At 39.6% G+C, this 26,704-nt stretch overlaps 1 protein-coding gene across 4 annotated transcripts in view; it reads left to right on the top strand.

Moving 5' to 3' along the window:
- Positions 1-26,145, top strand: part of SLCO5A1 (solute carrier organic anion transporter family member 5A1) — a 154,735-nt gene extending 128,590 nt beyond the window's left edge. For all 4 annotated transcript variants that reach the window (XM_045398364.3, XM_005563500.5, XM_045398363.3 and 1 more), the window contains 4 exons: positions 16,247-16,406; positions 19,001-19,242; positions 21,901-21,965; positions 25,161-26,145. In XM_045398364.3, coding sequence (XP_045254299.2) covers positions 16,247-16,406; positions 19,001-19,242; positions 21,901-21,965; positions 25,161-25,618 — 925 coding nt within the window. In that variant the 3' untranslated portion in view covers positions 25,619-26,145. The remainder of the gene's footprint in view (positions 1-16,246; positions 16,407-19,000; positions 19,243-21,900; positions 21,966-25,160) is intronic.
- Positions 26,146-26,704: the final 559 nt, after the last annotated feature.

The raw sequence follows: 26,704 nt of genomic DNA, 5'->3' as shown, positions 1-26,704 counted from the left end.
TACTAGTATTTCAGAATTTCACTATGATGTGTTTTGAGATGGATCATTTTGATTTTTTGCTAGGCACGTGGTGAGCTCTTTCTGTCTGGAGACTATATTTTACAGGTCTGTTTTTAAACTTTAATTTCTTTTTTCTCCTTGCCATTTTTTTCTTTCTCCCTTTCATTGATCTCTCCTGTTCTTATTCTTGTTTGGAGGTACTGGCAACTTTTTGTATGCCTTTGACCAAAGAATGATCCTCCTCTATCAGAGAAGGTTGTCCTCTTTGACCAAGTGTGCAGGTTCAGGAGGGACACAGGTGGAGCAGTGAGGGAGGCAGGGGACACCCGTCTATTCAGCCAGATCAGCCGAATCAACCCTGATAATCAATGTGGTGGCAGGTGTCACAGCCAAATTACTCTCATATCCTCCTTTCCTTATTATTTATCATCATTTCATATGCCTTTTCTGTTCTACTTTTTAAAAAGATTTCTTGCATTTTATCTTCTAAGTCCTCTGTTGAATTCTTTATTTTGGCTGTCATTTTTATTTTTTTGAAATAGGATCTTGCTCTGTCACTCAGGCTGGAGTGCAGTGGCACGATCATGGCTCACTGCAATTTCAGCCTCCTGGACTCAAGTGATCCTTCCCCCTCATCCACCTGAGTAGCTGGGACTACAGGTGTCCACCACTACACTGGGATAATTTTTTGTAGAGATGTGGTCACTCTATGTTGCCTATGCTGGTCTTGAACTTCTGCGCTCAAGCAGTCTGCCCACCTTGGCCTCCCAAAATGCTGGGATTACAGGCATGAACCACCTCACTCAGCCTATCATATTTTTAATTTCAAAATTCTTGCTTGATTTCAGATTGTCCCTTGTTTCTAACCATCTTGCTTCATGAGTGGAATATTTTCTCTTACTTTTCCAACATTATTTAGATTTCCTTTTCTTTCCTAATTTGTCTCTGTGTCCTATGAGAGCCTACTTTCTGTTTATTTTGCTGTCTTGATTGTGTTAGCAGCTCTGTTCAAATTTCTGTTGATCCTTAGCGTGCTCTTGGTATTGAAGAATGAGAACTTAAAAAGCTGAGCAGTTGCTGTGTGTGTATGAGGGTAGGGCTTGTTATCTGGAAGGTGGATGCAACTGGAGTTTTCATCAGGGTGCTGCAGTGTCAGGACCCAAGGGCTTACCTCTGAGGTGCTTCAGTTCCTCAAGAGACAGATGCTCCTTTCTCTCCTGCTGGGGCCCTGCTGGGGAGGACTACAGGGTTGTAAGCCTTGCTGCTGGCATCCTAGAGCTGAGAGTCGGGGGAATGGGCCTGGGTCCTCACTGTTCATTTTGCAGGCTTTTACCTAAGTTCCCTGTCATCATTCTAGCATCTCACTGAACTTCTCCTTTATGTGTGGTGCTTTTAAGCCAGAGCCTTTGGTTCATTTTCTCCAGAAAACAGGGAGTATGAGGGAAGGAGCAGTTACCTAAGTAGAGAAGGGATGGGAATTTGCTTAAAATGGTGTCATAGTTGGACCATATCTTTCTTGTATTACTGTCCTTGAGGTCTAAGGGCCTCTTCTTTCTCTTGCTGCTTGCCTTGATCATGCCCATATGTTTTTCTCAGTTCTCAATCATGCTTTCTGTTTTACTGAATCTTCCTGTTTCCCTGAACTCCATCCTCCTGCTTCACTTTGGACTGCTTGCTCAGTTGACATAACTTACACCCTGGGTCCTCCTTTCAGAAGTTTCCTCAGTTGTATCCACTAGTTTTTGTTTGTTTATTTATTTGGTAACTGCTCATTTTGCCAGAAAAAACCTTAGATAACTTCCATGGAAAGGGTACATGGCAAGGAAGTCTTTCTGAGCCTGTGAGCATATTAAAGCATCTTTGTTCTTTAGTGGTAGTTTAAGCTGGTATAGAATTCTAGGTTAAAAAATTATCAGCCCCATTGAAAAGTGGGCAAAGGGCATGAGAAGGTACTTTTCAAAAGAAGACTACACACAGTCAACGAGCATATGAAAAAATGCTCAACATCACTAGTCACCGGAGAAATGCAAATCAAATCCACAGTGAGATGCCATCTCACATCAGTCAGAATGGCTATTATTAAAAACTAATAAAATAACAGACGCTGACAGGTTGTGGAGAAAAGGAAATGCTTATACACTGCTGGTGGGAGTGTAAATTAGTTTAGCCATTGTAGAAAGCAGTTCGATGGTTTCTCAAGGAACTTAAAACAGAATTACCATTCAACCCAGCAATCCCATTACTGGTTATATATCCAAAGGAATATGAATCATTGTACCATAAAGACACATGCACACATATGTTCATTGCAGTATGATTCACAATAGCGAACACATGGAATCAATCTAAATGGCCGTCAATAAGAGACTACATAAAGAAAATATGGTACAAATACACCATGGAATACTATGCAGCCATAAAAAAGAATGAGACCATGTCCTTTGCAGCAACATGGATGGAGCTAGTGGCCATTATCCTAAGCAAACTAACACAGGAACAGAAAACCAAATAGCTCGTGTTCCCACTTGTAAGTGGAAGCTAAACATTGAGTACACATGGACACAAAGAAGGGAACAATGGACACTGGGGCCTAACACCAGAGGGTGGGAGGAGGGAGAGGATTGAAAAACTGCCCATTGAGTACTATGCTGATTACCTGAGTGATGAAATGATCTGTCCACCAAACCCCCTTAACACACAATTTACCTATATAACAAACTTGCACATGTACCCCTGAACCTAAAATAAGTTTTAAAAAATGAATTAAAACAAACGAGTAAAAATAAAAAAAGTATCTTTCTGGGGACTTTGAAACCATTGCTTTATTTGTCATCTAGCATTTTCTGTTGCTGATAAGAACTGTAATTTCGGCTGGGCGCCGTGGCTCAAGCCTGTAATCCCAGCACTTTGGGAGGCCGAGACGGGTGGATCACGAGGTCAGGAGATCGAGACCATCCTGGCTAACACGGTGAAACCCCGTCTCTACTAAAAATACAAAAAAACTAGCCGGGCGAGGTGGCGGGCGCCTGTAGTCCCAGCTACTCGGGAGGCTGAGGCAGGAGAATGGCATAAACCCGGGAGGCGGAGCTTGCAGTGAGCTGAGATCCGGCCACTGCACTCGAGCCTGGGCAACAGAGCGAGACTCCGTCTCAAAAAAAAAAAAAAAAAAAAAAAAAAAAAAAAAAAAAAGAAATGTAATTTCAGCCTTAGTTCTCATTTCTCTGGGGCTAACTTTATTTGGAAGTTTTCAGAATACATTTTTTCAAGGTGGTGTGAAATTTCATAAGGAATGCTTTACCTTCAGATTTTGTCATGGCTGGAGGCTTCTTATAATCCCAATGCCACCTTCTCAGAGAGGCTTTCCATCTCTGCCCAATCTAGGGGAGCCCACTGTTCCCCCACTCTTGATTACATTATTTCTCCGTGGTTTCCTCATGGCACTTAACATTACCTGAAATGATCTCATTTAATGATTTGCTTTGCTTTTGTCCCATCTGTCTAAAATATGAGCTCCTTGGGCACAGTTTGTAGAGCTGTATATATATATATATAATTTTTTTGAAACAGAATATCGCTCTGTCATCCAGGCAGGAGTGCAGTGGCACAATCTTGGCTCACTGCAACCCTGCAACCTCCAACTGCCAGGTTCAAGCGATTCTCCTGCCTCAGCCTCCTGAGTAGCTGGGATTATAGACATGAGTCACCATGCCCGGCCCAGCTATCTATATAACAGTTGCATCCTCACCGTCTAAAACATGTACGATATTTGTTGTGTGAATGAATGAATGAACGAATGAATGAGTGCCTCGGCATAGGGCTTTGTTCGTTCATTGTACTAGGCACTTTCTGAACCCTTTTAATGCAACACGTCTTTTTTTTTTTTTTAAACTCTTTCTCTTTTTCCTGTGTTCTCTAGTACTCCTGCTAATCAGATGTTGGAACGTATGGACTGGTTGCCTGTGTGTTTAATTTTAATTTATTCTCTCATATTGCATGCTTTTGTCTTTTGCTCTAGAGATTTTTTTAAGCCTTGTTTTCTATCTTTATGTACATTTTTTATTTTGAGGATTTTTTTCTTTGCTGTGTTCTGAGTGTACCCTTTTCATAGCATTCTGGTGTTGTTTTATGGAATAATGTCTTCTCAGATCTCTCTGCACATACAATTATAATCTTTTTTTTTTACTTTGTTTTTTTTTTGTGCCTTGCATTTTATCATTTTGTTTTGAAGAATCAATTTTTCTGTTTGTTTATTCTGGGCTTTGCAGGTGACAATACTCAGCCTAGCATATCTCAGATGGTGTCTTTCCTCTCCCTCTACCTCAAATCCAAGAATGAGGGGATTTTATTCAGAGTTGTCAACATCTAGAGTAGAAGTTTAGCTTTTTACATTTCTTCCAGTTTCCTTAGAGAAGCACGTCCTGAAGAATGTCTGGGCCGTAAATTGGAGATGGGAGGGAACGGATAAATGAGAATGGAAGGGCTCACTGATGCAATTTTCTCTTCCTTAGAGCTCCAGGGAGGCCCACAGTGGTTTCTCTACCTCTCACTTTTGCCCTCTGTCGCATCTGCTCACTTTGAGCTCAGAACCCATGGAGATTTGATCGGGCAGGCTGGCTCCTATTCCTCCAAGGCAGCCTCTGCCTGTTTCTCATAAACCCATCCCTATCTACTTGCCATTTTTGTGAAGTTTGGTGTCACACTTTCCTTTTAACCCTACTCTGCTTTTATTTCAAGTGTGTTCTCAGAAGGGAACGGAAGGCACAGTCCATGTCTTACCTGCTTTTAAATAGCAAGTCTCCTTAAGATTCTTAAAACCCGGGCTTAACACCACACCTGCCTCATCCATCTGGAATCAACTGTGGCTGGGCTTGCCCAGCACTCCTGGGAAAAATTATATAATTGTGCTGATTGGCTTCATTACAAATTTATGAGTTCCAATCTTAGCAGGCCCTCATCTTTGCTGAGCAATCCATTTACTTCATCTCAGTCAGCTTTCCTTCTCATGCCCATGATGGTGGCTCTGTTTTTATATTTGAACCCATTTCTTCAAGTCCTTTATCATGCCCCGGTCTTGTTTTTCTTAGCAGACAGCCGAGTGGCCCATGTTAGTTACAGATGAAGTTATGAAGAGTGAACTTTCTGAACTTCTTTCTTCCATCCCCTCAAACTCATTTGTCTCACACAGTATTGTTTTCAAAGGCAAGTACTGGCTCCATCATTTTCTAACCGTGTGACCTTGCAAAAAAGTTACATAATATTTGTTGAGTCTTGGGTTTCTCATATTTAAAACTGGTGATAATGTCAGTCTCTCCTGGTTACAAGCATAATTAAAGTTCATCTCTCCTGGTTACCAGCATAATTACTCATACATTCGGTTGAAAACATTAAAGTAGCACAGAAGGGTTAAAAAAAAAAAAAGAGAGAAGTCAATGTCTCCTCCTCTCATCCTCAACCTTTCGTTTTTTTATTTTTTATTTTTGAGACGGAATCTCGCTCTGTTGTTCAGGCTAAAGTGCAGTGGCACAATCTCAGCTCACTGCAACCTCCGCCCCCTGGGTTCAAGCAATTCTCCCTGCCTCAGCTTCCTGAGTAGCTGAGATTACAGGTACCCACCAACATGCCCGGCTAATTTTTGTATTTTTTAGTAGATGTGAGGTTTCACCATGTTGGCCAGGCTGGTCTTGAACTCCTGACCTCAGGAGATCTGCCTGCCTCGGCCTCCCAAAGTGCTGGGATTACAGATGTGAGCCACCATGCCTGGCAACCTTTAGTTTAAATCATGTGAATATTTTAAACAAATATTTGTAGTTTTGATAATGAGAATGATATCGGGAAGGTTCTCATATTTCCTAGCACAGAATCTAGCACTTTGAATATGCTGAAAAAAGTTAGCTTCTTATCTCTACTCCCTTTCCTTCTAGATCATGCAGAGCAATTCCATTTTCTTCTTTAATAGATGAATGAATGTCTGGCACCTATCTCAGTTCAGGGATGTTACTCATATAGTGAGGCTGCAACTCTTATGAACTCGACGAAAATTTACATCTTTATTATCGAATCCATGAATTACGGTACACCTTTTCTTACTTATTCAATCTTGAAGAAGTAACCTGATTAAGAGTGCTGGAAACTGTGGCAAGGACCCAATTGTTTTAGTATTTGCAGTCTGACTTTAAAGGAAGTTTATAAATTGTAGCAAAAGAATAACCCAGTTTCCATGGAGAATTTTTCTGGTTTCCCAAGTCCTAGGAATATAGTCTAGAATGACTTAATGAAAACACTACTGGGTGGTGCAGCTGCATAGGCGTGCCACTTTTAGAGTAGCAGATACCTTTTGTGAACAAAAATGGAATCCTTTCTTCAAGCAGGGTGTGAGCTACATTTTAACTTTGCTCCCTTGCCTGGGTGCCCTTGTTCAGTGTACAACCTGCTCATCAGTATGTGGCTGGCCTGCCTAGTAAAAACTGTTTCTCGTTCTGCATGATTTTAAGACTTGCATGTGGCTTTTTTCCCCTTTCAAGTTAGTAAAGAGAAAGATGAAGGGAGTGGCAGTGAAGAGAGGAGTCTTTGTAAGGTATATGTTTGGTTCAGTGTGATTGGCACTTACACATGTCTTATGCCTACGACACCCCTGTACTGTTTATGTTATTATCTATATTTTAGTTAAAGAACCTGAGAAATTAAATGATTTATCCAAACTCATCAGTTAATAAGGAGTGGAGCTGAATCAGATCTAGATGATTTATGTCAGAGTTCGCATTCTTTCTGAACACCTCACTGAGGTGCTGTTTTAAATCGTGTATTTCACGCGTGTACGCAACGGCATGCACACACAACCTTCTTGCTGGGTGAGCTATTGGGGATGTATCTACTTCTCAATACTGCATGGTTTTCTGATATTTCAGAGCAGCTGAGTTACAGGAGTCATGCTACGTGCTCTGCACGCCTACACCATTTGCTCTGTGGCTCTCACATCGGCCAGTCTAGATTTTCACCTTAGCCTTGCCACATACTGGCTGTCTGGGTATGGGCAAGTTATTTGACTTTTCTGGGCTTGGTTTCTACATTTTTAAGGTGAGACTACAGACAGTATCTATCTAGTTGGATTGATGTGAGGATTGAGTAAGATACTTGGCCAATTCTTTAACCTTTCTGTGCCTCAATTTCTTCAACATTAAGATGTGATCAATTATAGTACTTATCTCTTAGGGTTATAGGGAGGATAAAATGGGATAAAATGCATAAATAGTAAGCACTTGATAATAACTATTTAATGATATTTCAATGAGGATAAAGTCTCAGAGAGGTTAAATAACTTGCTTGAAGTCACACAGCTAGAAAATGGCTGAGCTAGGGATTGAAATTAAGTTTCTTTGACTCTGGATGCAATGCTGCAATACTTTTGATTATTACACTATTCTGACAGAAGAAAAAAATACAAAGAAGAAAACATTCTATGTAAGTCATTTCTATTCATTAAAGTTTATGTGAAGGGCTTCAGGTTTACGGGCATGGTGAATTTTCTAACATTAAAAGGACTTAATGACTGACCCTTCTTTGATTAGCGTCAAGTACTTGTGAGTCACCTAAGTGCCTGGGATGGAGTTGGGATGTTTTAGGAGAATGAGCTTTTCCTGTGAAGCCAAAACATAATCACGGTCTTTTTGTAGAATGAACCTGATGTGTTATTAGTGGTTTTCTTAGAAAATTCAGATTTGATAGCCAAGATATGGAAACAAGTTAAATGTCTATAGACAGGTGAATGGACAAAGAAAATGTGGTATGTTCGTGCATCACATAACAACGTTTCAGTCAATGATGGGCCACATATACAATGGTCATCGTGTAAGATTGCAATGGAGCTGAAAAATTCCATTGCCTAATGATGTTGTAGTCATAGGGTCGAAGTGCAATGTATTGCTCACAAGTTTGGAGTGATGCTATTATAAAGAAACCTACTGTGCTGGTAGTCCTGCAATATAGTACAGCACATCTAGTTGTATAGAGTACATAGTACTTGATAATAAGCATCTGTTTTTATTGGTTTATGCATTTACTATACTATACTTTTAATCATTATTTTAGTGCATACTCTTTCTACGTATTAAAAAAGTCAACTGGGAAACAGCCTCCAGCAGGTCCTTCAGAAGGTATTCTAAAAGAAGGCATTGCTTTCTTAGGAGATGACAACTCCATGCATGTTATGGACCCTGAAGATCTTGGGACGAGAGGTGTGGGTGTAAGACAGTGATACTGATGATCCTGACCCTGTGTAGGTGTAGGCTAATGTGTGTGTTTGTGTCATAGTTTTTAACAAAAAGGTTAAAACAGTAAAAAAAAAAAAAAAAGAAAGAAAGAAAAAGAAAATAGCTTTTAGAATAAGGATATGAAGAAAAAATACTTTTGTACTATAGTTCAATGTGTGCTTTAAGCCAAGTGCTATTACAAAAGAATCAAAAAGCTAAAAAATAATTACAAAGTGTATAAAGTAAAAAAATTATAGTAAGCTAAGGTTCATTTATTATTGAAGAAAGAACAGCGGTTTTAAATGGGTTTAGTGTAGCCTAAGTGTACAGTGTTTATGAAGACCATAGCAGTGCACAGTCATGTCCTAGGCCTTCACATTCATTCACCACTCACTCACCATGCACTCACTCACACAGAGAAACTTCTAGTCCTGCAAGCTCCATTCGTGATAAACACCCTATACAGGTGTATCATTTTTTATTTTTTATACTTTATTTTTATTGTATCTTTCCTATGTTTAGACATACAACTCCTTACCATTGTGTTATAATTGCCTACAGTATTCAGTGCACAAACACGCTGTACAGGTTTGTAGCCTGGGAGCAATAGTCTATACTATAGAGCCTAGGAGTGTAGTAGGCTAGACCACTTAGGTTTGTGTAAGTGCATTCTACGACATTTGCACAGTGATGAAATCACCTGATGATGTATTTCTCAGAATGTGTCCCTGTCATTAAGTGACACATGATTATATACGTACAATGGAACACTATTCAGCCTTAAAAAAGAAGGAAATTCTGCAATATACAACAACATGGATGAACCTTGAGGACATCATGCTGAGTGAAAAAAGCTGGTCACAGATTTCACTTACATGAGGTATCTAAAAGAGTCAAATTCATAGACTCAAAGAGTTAGAATGGTGGTCATCAAGGCTGGGGGCATTGGGAAATGGGTCATTACTAATCAGGAGCCATACAGTTTTAGTCAAGCAAGGTAAATAAGCTCTAGGGATCTGGTGTTCAACATCATGTCTAGAGTCAACAATACTGTATTGTACACTTAAAACTTTGTTAAGGAGGTAGATTTCATGTTAGGTATTCTAACCCTCATAAAATAAAATAGAAACTTCAGACTTAAAAATCTGATGAGTTTTCATTTTGAAAGATCCTAAGAGCTCTAGCAAAATCCTGGTCCATTTCCAACTCACGTAATTACAGTCCCAGCACCCACAATTTTCCTCCAGTTTTAATTAAGAAATGTGTTTTGCTTCATCTCTGTGGCTGCCAGACTGTACTTCACACAGGTGTGTCCGAATCACCTTGGACCCGAAAGAGCTGGCATTGACCATGAAACTTTGGTTAAGTGATGCTTTACATAAATACATTGTGTAATGTGAGTTATTGCCCCTCACTCTGCCTTTTCTTCAAATAATTTTTCAAAATGGGGTTAAGTCTGAGGTCCGTGTAAAGACTTTTTAACCAGGGCTATGTGCTGATAAATTGCTTAGTATTTACTTACTGTCTACGACTATCTGTCATTTATCAGTTACCATCCTTTTGAACTTGAAGCAAAATCTATTATATTATCTGGTTTGGTGACTAGAGCTACTGAGCTGAAACTTTTCCAAGGGTAATTTCTTGAGCTACCAAATGACCAGGAAGATTTTTCTCAGTTTTCTGTTCTCGGCAGAGACTGTTGGATGGAATGATTCACTCAGTCCCACCCAGCTCCAAAATATTTCCCTAAAGCATCTTCTCTGAATATAGCTTTATTGTCCCATCGTATTCAGACTCTAGAAATTAAATAAATACAGTCTATTAATTCAGACCTTTGCCACAGGCACAACTCAGCTTCCTCCTCACCACACTGGATTTTACCATAGGACAACATGGTGTCTTTAGATAGTGGACCAGCCCTCTCAGGTGACTGGTGTTTCTGGCCAGGTCATTCCTAAATTCTCCAATTATATCATTGAAACCATTCATCTCCTTGCCTGTGTCTCATGGGTAGCTTAATCTGCTTAAGAGTTTTTTCTCCATTGTTTAAATATTTTAGCACCATTCAAAATCATTTATTATAGATATTACTAATTTAACGGAAGTTTCTGAGAATTAGAGGGAAAGGAAGTTTGCTTAAAAGATCATAGATATACAAGTTTTTGGATTATCCTAGCTCTTTTCATTGATAGGCTTAGAGTTCATTTCTAGATGTAAATATATGAGTTCATCCCTTAGTTGGCTCTATTTGGAGGCACAAATAACATTTGTTTTACTTTGTTTTAGGAGTATCAAGGGGATATAAAGTATAAGCAAATTTTCTTTCTGCCAAGTCTGTTTGTAACAAAGATCTAAAGAAATCAATATGAAGTCTGTAAGGTATATATCTTAAAACATGATAAGTTTTTATTTCAAAAATGCCTATGAGTATTATTAAACTTAGGACCAAGTTTACCTTTCTATACCCTTATATTAACATATGTTATATTATGACTATACATATGTTAAAATATGTTCTATTAACATATTAACATAACATAATGTAATGTTAGGAGGAGAAAAAATAGAATTTAAAACTTTACATACAATCTTGGTAGCAATATATTATTAATGTTAATCTATGTGTACATGGGAAAAAGACCAGAACAAAATATACTAAAAGCATTAAAAGTGGATATCTCTGGGTGGTAGCACTATGCATAAGTTTAATTTTTTTGTCTTTGTGTATTTTAAAAAATTTCTACAATGAGTATGTATTACTTTAATAATAAATAAAGATATTTTGAAAAGCATATAAGTGACACATTATTTTATTTGAAATGATTTTGGACTTAAAGAGATAGTTTGTACACATTGTGGGTTATTACACATAAGTTTCAAGTTATACCTGGTTTAAATTTGTTGTCTACAAAGCTGAAAGGAGCTTTTATGATAAAAATAACAATTAGACACGATAATCACAACCTTCCTTGAATATAGTCCTCTTCCAAACCTATGCTAGCACATATGCTATCACACACTGCGCTTTGTTGATTATTCTTGCTCTCCTTTATGTAGTCAGGACGGGTATTTAATAGCCATAGATGAAAAGATTTGGCCCAAGGTCACATAGCTACTAAATGTCAGGCCTGAAACTAGATCTCCATGTAATTCTTTTCCCACCATTCTCTGTAGGAGTAAATTAAAAACTATCCTTTTTGAAAGGAAAAATGTCACAGTAGCCTTTTGCACTCCTCATGTTTGTGATTGTGTTACTGCTATTCATTCCTGCTTCTGTTAAGTGTGGAAAGATAGCACACCAATATCTTAGTGTGTGTTATGTCCCAGGCACAATGCTGGACACTGGCCATACATTCACCCGCCTAATCCCCCACAACAACTGTGTGATACTGATATTTTGATATCTGTTTTACAAATATAAAATCTGAAATTCACAGCACTTGTGAATTGTGGATATGAAATTGAACCCAGCTCTTTCTGACTCACACTCAAGAACATTAAAAGCAGAGCGCCGGAAAAGCTGCCTTAGAGCTTTCTCCAGGAAGAAGAAAGCGAAATAAGCCACCCAGAAGACCTGTGCTGGAGGAAGTAAAACGAGGGACAGTTACACAAAGCTTCCCTGCCAGTGTTGGGGCTTACAGATGCATGCTGTGGTGAAAGATAAAATTGGGTTTAAATCCATTTCTGACCCTTACTAGTTGTGTGACTTTGGCAGTGCCTATCCCCTCAAACCTTCAATTTCCTTGTCTGAAAGATGGAAGCATGGCAATAATAATGACAATTCTCTTGAGGAATGAATGAGACAACTTATGTTGAGATCTCAGGGTGCAATTCATGGAATCAAAATAGGGTTCTGCTGATGTTAGTTTTAAATGATAATGATGATTATGGTGATGATAATAATATTTGTAAACCCGAAGTTGCGTAGCTCTGTATAGCCAAGGAAGTGTTCTAATGTGAAACCAAAAATTTAAGTGGAGTTGAAAAGAAACATTCTCATTGAAGTCTTCTTGAAGACTGAGATAAATTGATGAAGATTAAGAAATTATAAGAAAGATACTGTTCTAGTTTATTAGTATATTTTGCTAAGGAGGCTCTCTCTCTCTCTCTCTCTCTCTCTCTCTCTCTCTCTCTCTGTGCTGTGGGAATCATGTTCTTTTATGGCTTGAACATAGTATGTATGGATTTCTACTTGTCACATCTTTTAATAGAGAAAAACTCAAAAAGAGTCAGAAGTCCCTTAAGAAAGTTGGGAGACTTCTCTTTGGTTTATAGAGATCAGTAGAAGTATGTAGGAGAAGTATGTAGGAGAAGTATGTTTAGGTGGGGAAGTTCAGGTGTTCTTTAGGTCTTGGGGCAGGGTGATGGGACACAATTGCTGGGGTGTGGTTGTGGTTTTTGAGGGCCACTGTGTTCTTACATACTTAGCTGTAATGACCCTGTCGCAGAAATAGTTTGAATTATGTTTAACAATCGTTTGTCTTGCTGTTATATATTACTTTACATAAGCATCGATCCCTGAGTGATTGATTTAACAAAGATTGGATAACAAGGTGGTTGTTTTTACTTCTTGTTTTCTTTTTTGCTGTCTCCCCAGAGCTGGTTTTCCTGAGGCCTCAGCGATTGTGAGGCTTGCCGTGATACCTCTTACAGTTTCCCGTTCTTTAAAGTTAGCAAGTTTGCCAGATAATCTCAGAGATGCCTCCATCTCTCTAGCTTTGTAATTTCATCATTTTTATATTAAGATGTAAGGTGTGACTCTCAGGCTTACATTGTGGACTACGCAGTTATAAGGTATTTGCTATCGAGGCCCCGTGCCTCACTCAAAATTAACACTTACATTGATTCTTGAGTTAACACAATCCTCTTATTTGGAGGACTACCTTCAGCAAGAAGCCCTTGTGCATTTTATGTCTTGCCAGAAATGCTTTTTGTTTGTTGGGAGGGAACTGCACAGTCCCTTTGCACAAGGATGAGTGCAGCCTTCAGTAAGTAGTCCTTGTGCATTTCGTGCTCTCATGATGGGTTCACGTCTGGCTAATGAGAGACTGCTTAGTGTTACTCAGGTTTAAACATTGGTGCTATTATTAGAATCCAGTCTGTTTTCTGGAGAGTGAATGACAATCAGAACATCATTATTCTTAAAAATGATTTTCAGCACAGTGTAAAGGATGAGCCATGTCAGCAGCTTTTTGTGTGTGTACCATGATCACCTTCTCTCCTAATAACTTTTTCAGGAATGCCCACTTCCTTTCATTGCTATTTATATTTGTTGCATGTATTGATTTTCTTAGAGCCTTTCATTTCATAGCATTTATTCGTATCAGACACCACGATCTCATAAGAAAAGCAAACATACCCAAAGGTGACCGGGGACTGTGCCTGTTTCCCAAACTCAGGAAAGCTTTTTGCCTCCTTGAACAGTGTGAAAATTGGTCTAGAACAGGGTATCTCATCCTCAGCACTATTGACATTTGGGCCAGATAATTTTTTATTATGGGAGGTGGTAGGGCCCTTCCTGTGCGTTGTAGTGATGCCAGCAAAACCTCAAAATTGGGTCTCAGCTCGGGGGAGTTCTTGGCTTTGCACAGGAAAGAATTCGAGAGCAAGCTGGCAGTGAAAGAAAGCAAGTTTATTAGAGCAGCAGTGTACAGCAAAATGGCCCAGAGAAGCACTTGTGGATTGCTGGCTGGCTATATTTATACCCACTCTTAATTATGTACAATATAAGGGGCAGGTTATTCACAAGCTTTCTGGAAACGGGGCAGAGAGTTCCCAGAACCATATAAGGTAACCTTTGAGCCATTTGCCGTGGCATCATTTATAAACTGCCATGGTGCTGGTGGGAGTATCTTATGCAAATATATTATAATTAGCATATAATGAGCCATGAAGGCAATTAGAAGTCGCTTTGGTTGCCATCTTCGTCCTTCTGGTTTTGGTCAGTTTCTTTGCTACACCCTGTTTTAATCAGCAGGGTTGTGACCAGGACTCAGAAAGCAGGTCCTGCTGATCTCCTACCTCAGTAGGAACTAGTGGCCCATTAGATGACAGTAGCACCCCCTCAGCTGTGAGAACCAAGATTGTCTCCTAACATTGCCAAAGGTCCCCTGGGGGGGCAAAATTGACCCAGTGGAGACCCACTAGTCTAGAATAATTTTTTTTTAAGTATATACAAACTTTAAAATGGTATGACACTAGAAGTTTGTGAATGTAATGATTATTAGAGTCTTGTGATAATTTTTTTGTGTGGAGTGACATGAATGAAAAACAGAATTTATCTGCCTTTTGCCTTGTTAGAAGGCGTTCTTGATAAGACTTTAATATTGTTTTGAATTTGTTTCCCCCATTAAAATTTAAGGACTCATTATCAAAGTTTGAAAGAAGCCACAGGAAAAAAACCTTTGAACAAACCTTTGAACAAACACTGATTAACACACATGGTTGGGATGGGCTATGCTACTGTATAAGTGGTACTAGCATAGTCATTAAAGATAAGTCTTGGCCAGGCATAGTGGCTCACGCCTGTAATCCTAGCACTTTGGGAGACTGAGGCGGGTGGATCATGAGGTTAGGAGTTCGAGACCAGCCTGGCCAACATGGTGAAACCCCGTCTCTACTAAAAATACAAAAATTAGCAGGGCAAGGTGGCGGGCACCTGTAATCACAGCTACTCGGAAGGCTGAGGCAGGCAAATTGCTTGAACCTGGGAGGCAGAGTTTGCAATGAGCGGAGATCACGCCACTGCTCTCCAGCTTGGGTGACAGAGTGAGACTCCTCAAAAAAAAAAGTCTTTGTGGCGAGGGAGGGGAGTTGAGGGGTGAGAAATTACCTATTGAGTACAATGTACATTAGTCAGGTGATGGGTTCACTAACCAAACTTCACTACTACACAATATATTCATATGACAAAATTATGTTTCCCCCCTCTAAATCTATTTTAAAAAAGATAAGACCTGGTACATAACAGACATTCCAAAATATTTGTTGAATGGGTAGATAATGGATAAATGGATGGTTGGATGAAGGATCTTCCACTGCTAACTCATATAGTCTTGGAAACAACATTTCATCAGTGATACACAAAACTGGTGGTCACAAAAGCAAAAGTGGTCACTAGGTACGAGCAGTACAGAGTCCCTTTCTTTCTTCTGTGGATCCCCCAGGTGCTCCTCTGCTCTTCCACCGGTTTGTTTACACTCCCCTCCCTAGGCCTATATCCTTACCTGCCTTTCCTTCTCTCTATATTTGTTGCCTGAATTTATTTTCTTCAAGCTTTTCATATGGTATCATTTCTTTGTATGAGACACCATGATCTCAAGAAAAGAAACCCACCATATCTGATTGTGGATCCACACCTGGGCAATCCTGAGTGAAGAACTGCTTAATCTTTATTCTCTGGTTGTTTAAATCAAACTAGCAATGTGATTCCTAATCATCTTTGAAAATACTTCATTTTGATTTTCTAGAGTCTCATGCCTTTCTTTGATAATTTATTCTAGAGTATAAGTTTTTGGTCAAAGGAACGTGTATTAATAACTGGGATAGATGGGTTTTAACTGTGATCATGTGCTCAGAGTGATGTTATTGATTCAATACTAAAAAGTATTTCCTCCATTTTATAAAGAAATTGAGGTACAGATTTGTTAAGATGTACAGCCTGATGCTTACAGGGTGCGTAGTTATATTAGGGTTAGAATAGCAGATCCTAGATGTTGAGACCAGGTTCATAGCACCAAGAGGGAGGGTGAAATTGAGGTGGGGCAGTAATTTGATAAAAAGCATTGAATCTGTAGTACCAGAAAGTTGAAACATTTTTCTTTATGTTTTGTTTTAAAGTCACAAAAATAATTGTTGAGGGTGGCTACTTAGGGTATCATGGCTTTGATTCAATGGGAAGAATATTTTCTCTAAAACGGACAAATTATTAATTTCAAGACCTTTCCTATGAGTTTTATTTTGGTAAATGTTGCTCATGATCTGCTTCTCTTCTCTCTTAGACCTTCTCTCACCATGCCCCATAGGAATCTGACAGGAAGCTGCAACGTTAATTGTGGCTGTAAAATACATGAGTATGAGCCAGTCTGTGGATCAGATGGAATTACATACTTTAACCCTTGTCTGGCTGGCTGTGTTAATAGTGGTAATCTTAGCACTGGGGTGAGTATATTTCACAAGTTCCTCTTCTGTTAGTCCAACATCCTGTGACAAGGATGTGATGAAATTCATATGCTGCCACAATGACTTCAGTCTTTCTTTTCAAGAGGCTCCAAGTAACCTACAAAATACCTCTGACGAAAACCTCAAGGAAAGAAAGTTATGTATTGCTATTATTTTTTTTTTCCAGGGATGACGGGAACATTTGGGTGCAGGGATTTGGTTCCATATCAGCATTCTCCTACTTTATATTCTGCGCCAACTCAGTGAAACTTGATAAGGTTGAGCTCTAGGCCTGCCATTTGTTTCTCTGACAGGGCCCTTGTGATGGATTTGAAGGTCAAGATGACCATATTTGGTGCTGATAGAAGAGAATAGGAAAGTACCTCCCCTGACTGGAGTCTGTGAAGATGGGCGATGGCCATTTTTCATACAGTATCAGTTCAGTTCTGGCTTAAAAAAAACTTTCAAAGTAAAGATATTTCTGACAGTTCAAGAATAGGCTATTTTGAGAATTCCCTTTCCTGCAAATTATAAATGGGCCGTAATACTGTGGGAGAAGGTTTTCATATTCTACTCAGTTTCTTTCTTTTTTCTTTCTTTCCTTTTTTTTTTTGAGATGGAGTTTCGCTCTTGTTGCCCAGGCTGGAGTGCAATGGCACGATCTCAGCTCACTGCAACCTCCGCCTCCCAGGTTCAAGTGATCCTCCTGCCTCAGCCATCCTAGTAGCTGGGATTACAGGCATGTGCCACCATGCCCGGCTAATTTTGTATTTTTAGTGGAGACGGGGTGTCTCCATGTTGGTCAGGCTGGTCTTGAACTCCCAGCCTCAGGTGATCCGCCTGCCTCGGCCTCCCAAAGTGCTGGGATTACAGTCTTGAGCCACCGCACCTGGCCTCTACTCAGTTTCTTATTGAGCCCGGTTTGATTCTTTGTGAAGAACAGGCTGTAGGAAGTTGCTTTCACTAAAAGGTTAAAGTGCATGTGCTTGTTCTGTGCAGGTGATAAGGGATTATACCATCCACTGAATGTTTTGGGGATATTGTTTTTGATGTCTGAGTTTTAAACTGCAATGACAAATTGAGAATTCCTGTTGTTTGTTCCCCATCGTATAACTGGTGAGCTCCACTGTGTCGCCATGTTGAAAGGGTGAGATCTGTTCTCCTGGTGGCTAAGTCCTTCCTTGAGAGTGAGTGCTCATCCTTTAAAAAATGCCAGCAGTCTTTTGAGCATGACAGCCAAACAGTGCCCCGTCTCCATACTTATTCTTACCACTGCTTCAGGTATTCAAGGTTGCAATGAAGGTCAGCTCAGCTGATGTCCATTTAGCGTGACTCTGTCAGAGTCCAGGAGCAGTACTGGGTGGGGGCTGTGGTAGTCAAGTTCCATCCATGGAGCTGGTTGCTCTTCTGTAGGGAGTAGGGCACCGGCTAATTATAGGGACTAAAAAGATGTTTAAAATGGAAGCACCAGAATGTACATTAACTTAGCCACTGTGGAAAGCAGTTTGGAGATTTCTCAAAGAACTTAAAATGACCACTCAACCCAGCAATCTCATTCCTGGATATGTATCCAAAAGAAAACAAATCATTCTACCAGAAAGACACATGCACTTGTATGTTTATCACAACACTATACACAAGAGTAAAGACATGGAATTGAGCTAGGTGCTCATCAGTGATGAATTTGATAAAGAAAATGTGATAATATACACCATGGAGTACTGCACAGCCATAAAAGAGAATAAAATCATGACCTTGGCAGCAACATGGATGCAGCTGGAAGCCATTATCCTAACTGAATTAATGCAGGAACAGAAAACCAAACACTACATGTTCTCACTTATAAGTGGGAGCTAAACATTGAGCTAAACAAGTGGGACACAAAGACGGAAACAATAGACACTGGAGACTTACTAGAGGGGGAGGTGGGGAGGGAGGTGTGAAAAACTACCTGTTGGGAACTATGCTCACGACTTGGGTGATGGGATCATCTGTACACCAAACCTCAGCATCACGCAGTAGACCCATGTAACAAACCTGCCCATGTACCCCCTGAATCTAAAATAAAAGTTGAAAAAGAAAAGAAAATGGAACACCAATGAGGTGTTTACTATTATTGGTGCTGAAGTCGTCATGGTTGCATTATGAATTCTCTGCATTTAATAGATGTTTACTTTAGGGCCCTCTGCGTGCCCAGAGTTGTGCTAGGTGCTCTGTGAGCACAAAGAAAAATAAGGTTTGGTTCTGGTTTTTGAAGGGCTTCTCTAATTGGAGAGCCCAAGAGTTAACAGCAATTGAGGCAGAATATAATGATGACAAAAATGAGTCTGTGGAATGTGAATGGTATTGAATGTTGAAAGCTTCTTAGGAAAGTTTAGGTTTAAACAATTTTGACCAGCAGACTTTGGTTCTGTTAGACACACACTTGAGATCCTTACTGTTATCAATGAGGAAGTTACTTTCAATGAAATATGTTGTGTTTTAAAAAATATTCGAGCTATTTTAGAGTACTTTTACTTAATTTTGTCTTAATATTCCTATGCCCCTGTTAGCTTTTGAGGGGCACACAACTGCTCTTTATTTTGCTCACTTAGATACGGAATTATACAGAATGCACCTGTGTCCAAAGTCGACAAGTGATCACTCCGCCCACCGTGGGACAGCGCAGTCAGCTCCGTGTGGTTATTGTCAAGACTTATCTCAATGAGAACGGCTATGCTGTGTCTGGGAAATGTAAACGGACCTGCAATACCCTTATCCCATTCTTAGTTTTTCTTTTCATAGTCACCTTCATCACAGCTTGTGCCCAACCATCGGCCATCATAGTAACACTTAGGTGAGAAGAGCATTCAACTTCCGGGGTGGGTTCTGTACTTAGAATTTTCAGAGCACATAATCCAGGAGAAGGAGCTTATGTGGTAAATCATGGAACAAAGCAAAATTAGCATGTGCAGGAGGGCGCTCAGATATTTGCCTGGTGAACTTAAGAGGGATTTTTCCCTTTTGGGAAGGGAAAGGAAGGTTGTAACATTCCATACTTTGGAAGGTTCTTTTATTCAGTTGGGTTATATTCTTAATGTATAATGAAACTTCTTTGATGTTTTTGATTCCTGAAGTCTCTGCCCTGTGAGGTTCAACTTCAGCAGTTGAAAGTCATCACTCTGTTAGCTATGAGAAGCTGGACCCCAGAGGAGGGCAGGAAGTAATTTGGGAAAGTTGCTAAATCGTGCATACAGCAAAGGCTATTATCTTCAACCTTTTAGATAGTTACTACCTTTGGGATCAGTGGTGCTTTATGCTGGGCTTGCAATTTGAAATGCTGAGTTCATTAATTTTACTATCATACAAAATTTCAGAGTTGAGTCAAGAAAAGGGCATATTAGGGAATGTGATTTCTCTCTCTCTCTTTTTTTTTTTTTTTTTAGTTTTTCAGGCTGTGCTTTCTTTGCCATGTCTTGTTTGGATTTTTTGTTGATAAGAGAACACGGAAGCTACTTTTGTCCTATTAAAAATGTTGGCACTGATGTTCCTGAACCAAAATGAGAGTTGGGCTGCTATTTTTTGCAGTGCAATAACAAGAGATCCAGATGAACTGGGGAGAAAGAGAGTTTTTATTTCTGTAACCAGTTACAGGGAGAAGACCTGGAAATTATCACCAGACCAACTTAAAATTACAAAGTTTATTAGAGCTTATATACATTGTAAGCTATCTGTGCATGTGTAAGTGTGCATTCATCTAAAGACATAAATGATTAATTTCTTTTAACCTATAACAAAGGTCTGAATCTTGAAGACCTTCTTCTGGAGCCTCAGTAAGTTTACTTAATCTAAATGGGTCCAGGTGCTGGGGTGATTACCCTTATCTTATCTCCTGCTAAATCATGGAGGTTTGAGGAGTTCCTTCAGACCCCCAATAAACTTGTTTGTGGAGGCCTAGGGAGTTTTTGCAGACCCCCAATAAAACTTGTGTAATCCTAAATGGATCCTCTTAAGAATTCCTTCATTGTTTTTTCATGCTTTAAGTCCCAGGAAAGACCTAGGCAAAAGTCTTGGTGGGCTTTTGTTACATTCCAGCATTTGTATAAGGCACTGGCTTTTAATATTTAACTTAACCACTCAGCCAGTACTGAAACAGTTGTTATGGAGGCCTGCCACACTGATACATTCACATCGGTGTGTTGATATTTGCAGTAAGGACTGCAGTGGACAGAGGAACTGGGCAGCGTGGTGAAGCCAGAAGAGCACACCCATGGGTCTGGGCAGCTTCAGGGGGATTAGGGGGGTGGAGGGCAGGGAAGGAGTGAAGAAAGGGAGTCAGTTCTTACTCTTCCTCCAGGCTCCTCAGATGCCACAATGCTGGACACCTTGCAGGAAGCACCTGCTGAGATGTCATTGCTTAGCAAGGGCAGTGGGCTGCACCAGGCGTATTCTGGCTTCTTTCCCACTGGGAAAGAATCAGGCATTTCCAAGCAAAGCTGTTCCTTGACAGCCAGATAGTGGTGCATGAAAGGCCCACTGGTTTGTTTACTCATTTCTTCCAACACCAGATATTTATGGAATAACAACCTGTGTGCAGCACTTTGCAAATTGCTATGAGAAATAAAGAAATTAGGGAAAAGGTGACAAGGGCACTGGTCTTGGGAAAGTTCCCATTATACACCGTACTCTCATGGGTATTCGATGGAGAGGATAAGGTACTGCAGCATTTAAAAAGACATATGAATCATTCATAAATTTACTCAAATAATCTCATTCTTTGCACTTTAATTCCTCAAGAGATATTAAATAACCCATAGGCTACTTTTTCCTTTAGTGTTCATACATGGCAAATAGCCAGCTGGCTTCTAACCTAAAATTTCAGAAAAGGAACGCTTTAATCTTTGCTAATTACAAAACCGGTAGACTCCAATCTTCCTGCCACATGGGAATAACTTGGAGTGTAACTTTTTAAAAAAGAAAAAAAGACGTGGTTGGAGGGCTTATGCTTCCTCTGATGTATACTTTTATTCTTTACTTTTATTCTTTACTCTTTTTTCTTCCTGTTTTGGAAGAATTGTTGGAGTAATTTTCAATGTACACATCTACCACTCTGGAAGATGCAGGCACCCAGGCAAAAAAACAAAAACAAAAACAAAAAAACCCCGCAGTATTTAGGATGAAATTCTATTAAAAAAAAAAAAGGGATCTGATTTTGGAAGCTCAGTTAGAGGCATTTCAGCTTCTTCAGCCAAGAGCCTTTAACCTTCCACCAGTATTTATGTAGAAACAGTTAGAGTTAGTCAGAGTTTCTTTGGTGTCTGCGTTGGGAAGATCTTTATTCAGTGATGTAGCCACCAGCAATCTTATGTGGCTATTGTTAGTAAATAATAGTGACTTAAATATTTTGGCATGGTATCTCTTTAGTCCCTGGCTCTGCACAAAGCCGACTTGATTTGACATTCATTTTCTTGGGGCTACTATTTACAAAACATTGCCTTCTTTCCCTTCACTGCAGGTCCGTAGAAGATGAGGAGAGGCCTTTCGCGCTGGGAATGCAGTTTGTTTTGTTGCGAACACTTGGTACGTCCCTGAATTTCCAAGTGTGCCTCTTAGTTCCTCTTTGCAGATGGCAAATTTTCACTGTCCTTTAAAAATGGCAAGTCACGTCATTTATTACCATGAGTAAGATTTTACAGGTTAGTGGTGAGGGTACAACTTCCTTGTTTTCTGATTTGAACTAGAAGCTGACAGGTTCTGTTGTTTGATGAAACAAAACAAAACCAACGTTAGGTTAGTTTCTTTTCCATCATGAACATAAACTTGGACAAAATTCCCCAGCGTTTTGCACAGTAAGAAATAGGAAATCAAGCAATTTGTCAAGGATTTGTAATCCTAGCATTCTGACCCCTTTATGCCTTTTTACTATGAAAGCAATAGAAATTGGTCTTTATTTGCGAAGTTTTCAATTCCTTACTTCTTTATAGTAATTTTATTGGACTAAACAAAGAGTATACCTATCATGTTTTCTGAGAAAAATAAAAAACTTTAGAAAGGAAAAGAAAGGTGCCCAAAGTGACATATAGGGACTGCCTTGTAAGTCTTTACTTATCAAAAAGAGAAGCTCAGTAGTGCTGTGTCTATGTGACAAACCACAGAGTACATTTGTGCAGGAGGAATATAGGTCTTCTTTTTACAAACACCACAGCACTCTGTGAGTTCTTGAGACAATGGGAAATAAGCATGTGAAATACAATGTTCCTTTGATCAGTTTCAATGTATTTTTAATTGATATCCTTGTCTTCAAGCTTATTTTTCCTTTTATAATTTCTTTTTCTTAAGTGGCAGTCTGTCATTTTCTTCAGCTGTTATTTTCTCCTCAGTAATCAGTGTTATTGTCTACAAGACAAAAAAATTGTTTTTTGATTCAAATTTCTTATTTCAGTTTTGAAGAGGTAATGTTTAAAAAGGGCATCTTCTGACCCCCTAAAGCACTAATCCCCTGGCATTCTCCATTTGTCATATGTTGTGGTTGATGGCCCAGTCCAAAAATGAGCTCTTTTCAATAAGCCCCAGGAGGAAGATGCTTCTAGTTCCATGTAATGAGTGGCTTGTTTTTGTTTTTGTTTGGTACTAATAAGACTTTGAGGGTACCATTTTTAAAAAAGCATGCTGTTTAAAGGAAATCCTGACACACTTAGATATAGTGAAAAAGTCTGCTTTAAGCCGGATGCAGTGGCTCATGCTTTAATCCCTGCACTTTGGGAGGCCGAGGCGGGTGGATCATCTGAGGTCAGGAGTTCGAGGCCAGTCTGGAGAGTTGCTTGAACCTGGGAGGCAGAGGTTGCAATGAGCAGAGATAGAGCCACTGCACACCAGCCTGGGCAACAAAAGCAAAACTCTGTCTAAAAGAAAAAAAAAAAAAAAGAAAAAATCTGTCTTGTAGTTCTTGTTAGAAGTTAAACAGTATTATTTAGAAATAAGGAGATTTGTTAACCAAAGGGGTAATTGAATAAGAAAAGACATATATATATATAAAAAAAAATTTTTTTTTTTTTTGAGACAGAGTCTTGCTCTGTTGCCCAGGCTGGAGGGCAGTGGCACAATCTCAGCTCACTGCAACCTCTGCCTCTAGGGTTCAAGTGTTTCTCCTGCCTCAGCCTCCCAAGTAACTGGGATTACAGGCATTTGCCACCATGCTTGGCTAATTTTTGCATTTTTTTCTTTTACTTTTTCTTTTTTTTACTAGAGATGGGGTTTCACCATGTTGGCCAGGCTGGTCTTCAGCTCTTGACCTCAGGTGATCCACCCGCTTTGGCTTCCCAAAGTTCTGGGATTACAGATGTGAGCCACCATGCCCGGCCAGAAAAAGGTAATTTCTTTTTTTTGCTTTGCCCCTCTCTGATGCCATAGAGTTGGGGTCATTCGATACGATTTAGAGGTAAAGGTGAGTCCACACATGTATGCCACAGCATCAAGAATAAGTGGAGGGAGAACATTGCAGGCATTTATTATTTAATTCAACTTTATTTTAACTTCTATGGATTGTGAAAAAGTCTAGTTGGGCCAACAAGCCAATTTTCATTTCCCCCCAAATTCCGAAGCAGAAAAAGAGTTAAAAAAAAAAACTTTAATAATATTAAAATTAAACCAATAGGCTTTATTTTAAATAAAAACAACTTATTTAAAATGTATCACTCACAGCTTCCTGGATTATCAGCCCACCTATCCTCTCTGCCTTCCTTTCTGTCTTCCTGGCTCCCTTCCTCCTTTCTCTCTTTTATTCCTTCCTCCCTCCTCTCTCCCATCGCTATCTTCTGTAAATTTTTTTTGAGGTCTTTGGGATGCAAAGAATAAAAGGCATGGTCTCTGCTTTGAAGAAGCTTATGGAGTGACAGATTTGCAAACATTTACAATACTATGTGATAGTTAATAAGATGGAGGTAGATACAAAATGCAGTGAGAATATGATGGCATCTGAGTAAGTCAGGAATTTAAAGGGAGCATAGATATTTGCAAGGTGAATGAGTTTGGGGAACATTTTGGCAAAGGGAGTGGCATGTGGTGAAGGAGTCTACGTACTAGGTAGACTTTTTTTTCTCATTGGATTAAGGAAATGTCTATATCATAGCCCAGACGACGAAGCTACTATTCATCTCAGATGTTTCATAAACTTCAAAGATGAAATTTATGCCATAATAAAGTACCTTTATATATATAATTTCTTGGATTTATAAGTGCTTTTATAAAGTTGCCATTTTATGTGGTGTTTGACTCACAAGAGATGCTGCTTTTCTCGTACTCTTCCTGCATCCAAAGACTAGCGCCCAACCCACAAGAACTAAGTGTATTGAATTTCGGTGGGTAATAAAGGGTTCTAGTGTAGCCTGTTGAATACTTAATGACAAAATCCAATTTTTAGGTTTAAAACGATTCTTTAATTGTATTTTTAGCAATATCCCTGTTTTCAGTTTTATTGAGGTATAATTGACAAATAAAATTGTATCTACTTATAGTGTGCAACATGTTGATTTGATCGTAAAAAGCAACAGCGCATTCTGGGTGGCAAACTCGATTTTAAGTGTTTATCATATAGCGAATGCTTTTATGATAAATATATTGTGAGAAAATGTGATTGTGTCTTTAAAAAAATCTGGTAACATAAGAAAATCCCCCCCTCAACTGGTTTTAGAGCACACCAGTACCTTGCTAATTTACAAATCTGTTCTCCCTTGTAAGACGTGCTAAGTCTTCGTATTTTCTTCTTCCCCTCTCTAGCATACATTCCTACTCCAATCTACTTTGGAGCAGTCATTGACACCACCTGCATGCTCTGGCAACAGGAGTGTGGCGTGCAGGGTTCTTGCTGGGAGTACAACGTGACGTCGTTTCGTTTTGTGTATTTTGGTTTGGCGGCCGGCCTCAAATTCGTTGGCTTTATTTTTATTTTTCTGGCCTGGTACTCCATAAAATACAAGGAGGATGGACTCCAGAGGCGGAGGTGGAGAGAATTCCCCGTGAGCACCGTGAGTGAGAGAGTGGGCCACCCCGACAGTGCCCGGACTAGATCTTGCCCAGCTTTCAGCACCCAGGGAGAATTCCACGAAGAGACTGGTCTGCAAAAAGGGATCCAGTGCGCAGCACAGACCTACCCGGGGCCCTTCCCAGAAGCAATAAGTTCCTCTGCGGACCCGGGGCTGGAAGAGAGCCCAGCTGCCCTGGAGCCGCCCTCCTGAAGCTTGAAAATGGAAGAATTTAGTTTTGTTGGTTGAGTTGAAAATGGCGACTTGAGAAACAACCGTGCCTTCTTTTCTTTATTTCTTTTTTTAACCTCTACAGACACAATCCTCAAACCAACAAAACTCAGTATACACAGCCGCTATTCATTGAGGGCTGGATACCTCAACAAGACTGAGAGCCTTTCCCCGCTTCTCTCCAAGAAGGAGACGTTCAGCTAGATTTGTTCCCATTTCCGTTGTGTTAATTTAAAGCTCATGCTCCCCTACGGTATAGGCTGAGGTACACGGTTAGCAAAATCATGGGAAGGGGAATGGCGGTGCATATCATTAACTAACACTCCAAACAAAGGTGAGCTTGCCCAGGACTTGGCATTTCCAAATCAAAGTTTTTAGATATGAATACCTACTGTGAGTTCTGCTACAAAGCACAAATGACTTTGTCTCAACTATGCAATTTGATTGGAAAAATGTATGTGCAGCATGTTACGTTTACTTTCACAGAATAAAGCAGATATGTTTCCGAACTTTCCATCCAGTACTGTTAAGAGCATTTTAAGCCATAGCAGAGTTATAAATCAGGTAGAATTTGTCAAATGCTTCAAAGGAACCATAGGCATAGTGTGATAGAAGGAACAGCTACTTCAGGTCAGAGGACACATTCTCTTTTAGTCTGCCTGCCCCATCCTAAGATAAAGAGGCTGCTGAATCATAAATCTGATAGCTTAAATATCAACTCCAGTATTCTTTCGTAAGGGGCTTTAAAACTAGTGTGCTAAACAATATGGCTAGAAACTGTAATTTGAAATGCACAATAAGGAAAGAAAATGACAGCTTTCTCATCCAAGAAAATTGTTGCAGAAATTTTCTTTAGAAAAGTCCCACCTGAGTATTTTAGTTATATCTTGAAAGCACTGGCAAATCTGTGTGGTTTTCTTTTTTTCTGGACGGAAAATTGCTGTGGTTGTTCCTGAAAATGAGTACTTATATCAAGAAATCTGTGCCTGGGATATGAAAATCACTTTGAATACAGGAGGAGGGAGATCTGTGTTCTGGAATAGAATACGATCTTAAGTAATTGTTGAA

Source organism: Macaca fascicularis, chromosome 8 (assembly GCF_037993035.2).
Source record: "Macaca fascicularis isolate 582-1 chromosome 8, T2T-MFA8v1.1".
NCBI classification, from domain to species: domain Eukaryota; kingdom Metazoa; phylum Chordata; class Mammalia; order Primates; family Cercopithecidae; genus Macaca; species Macaca fascicularis.
Note: the sequence above shows the minus strand (reverse complement) of the source record. Positions and strands in the feature narration are given on the sequence as shown.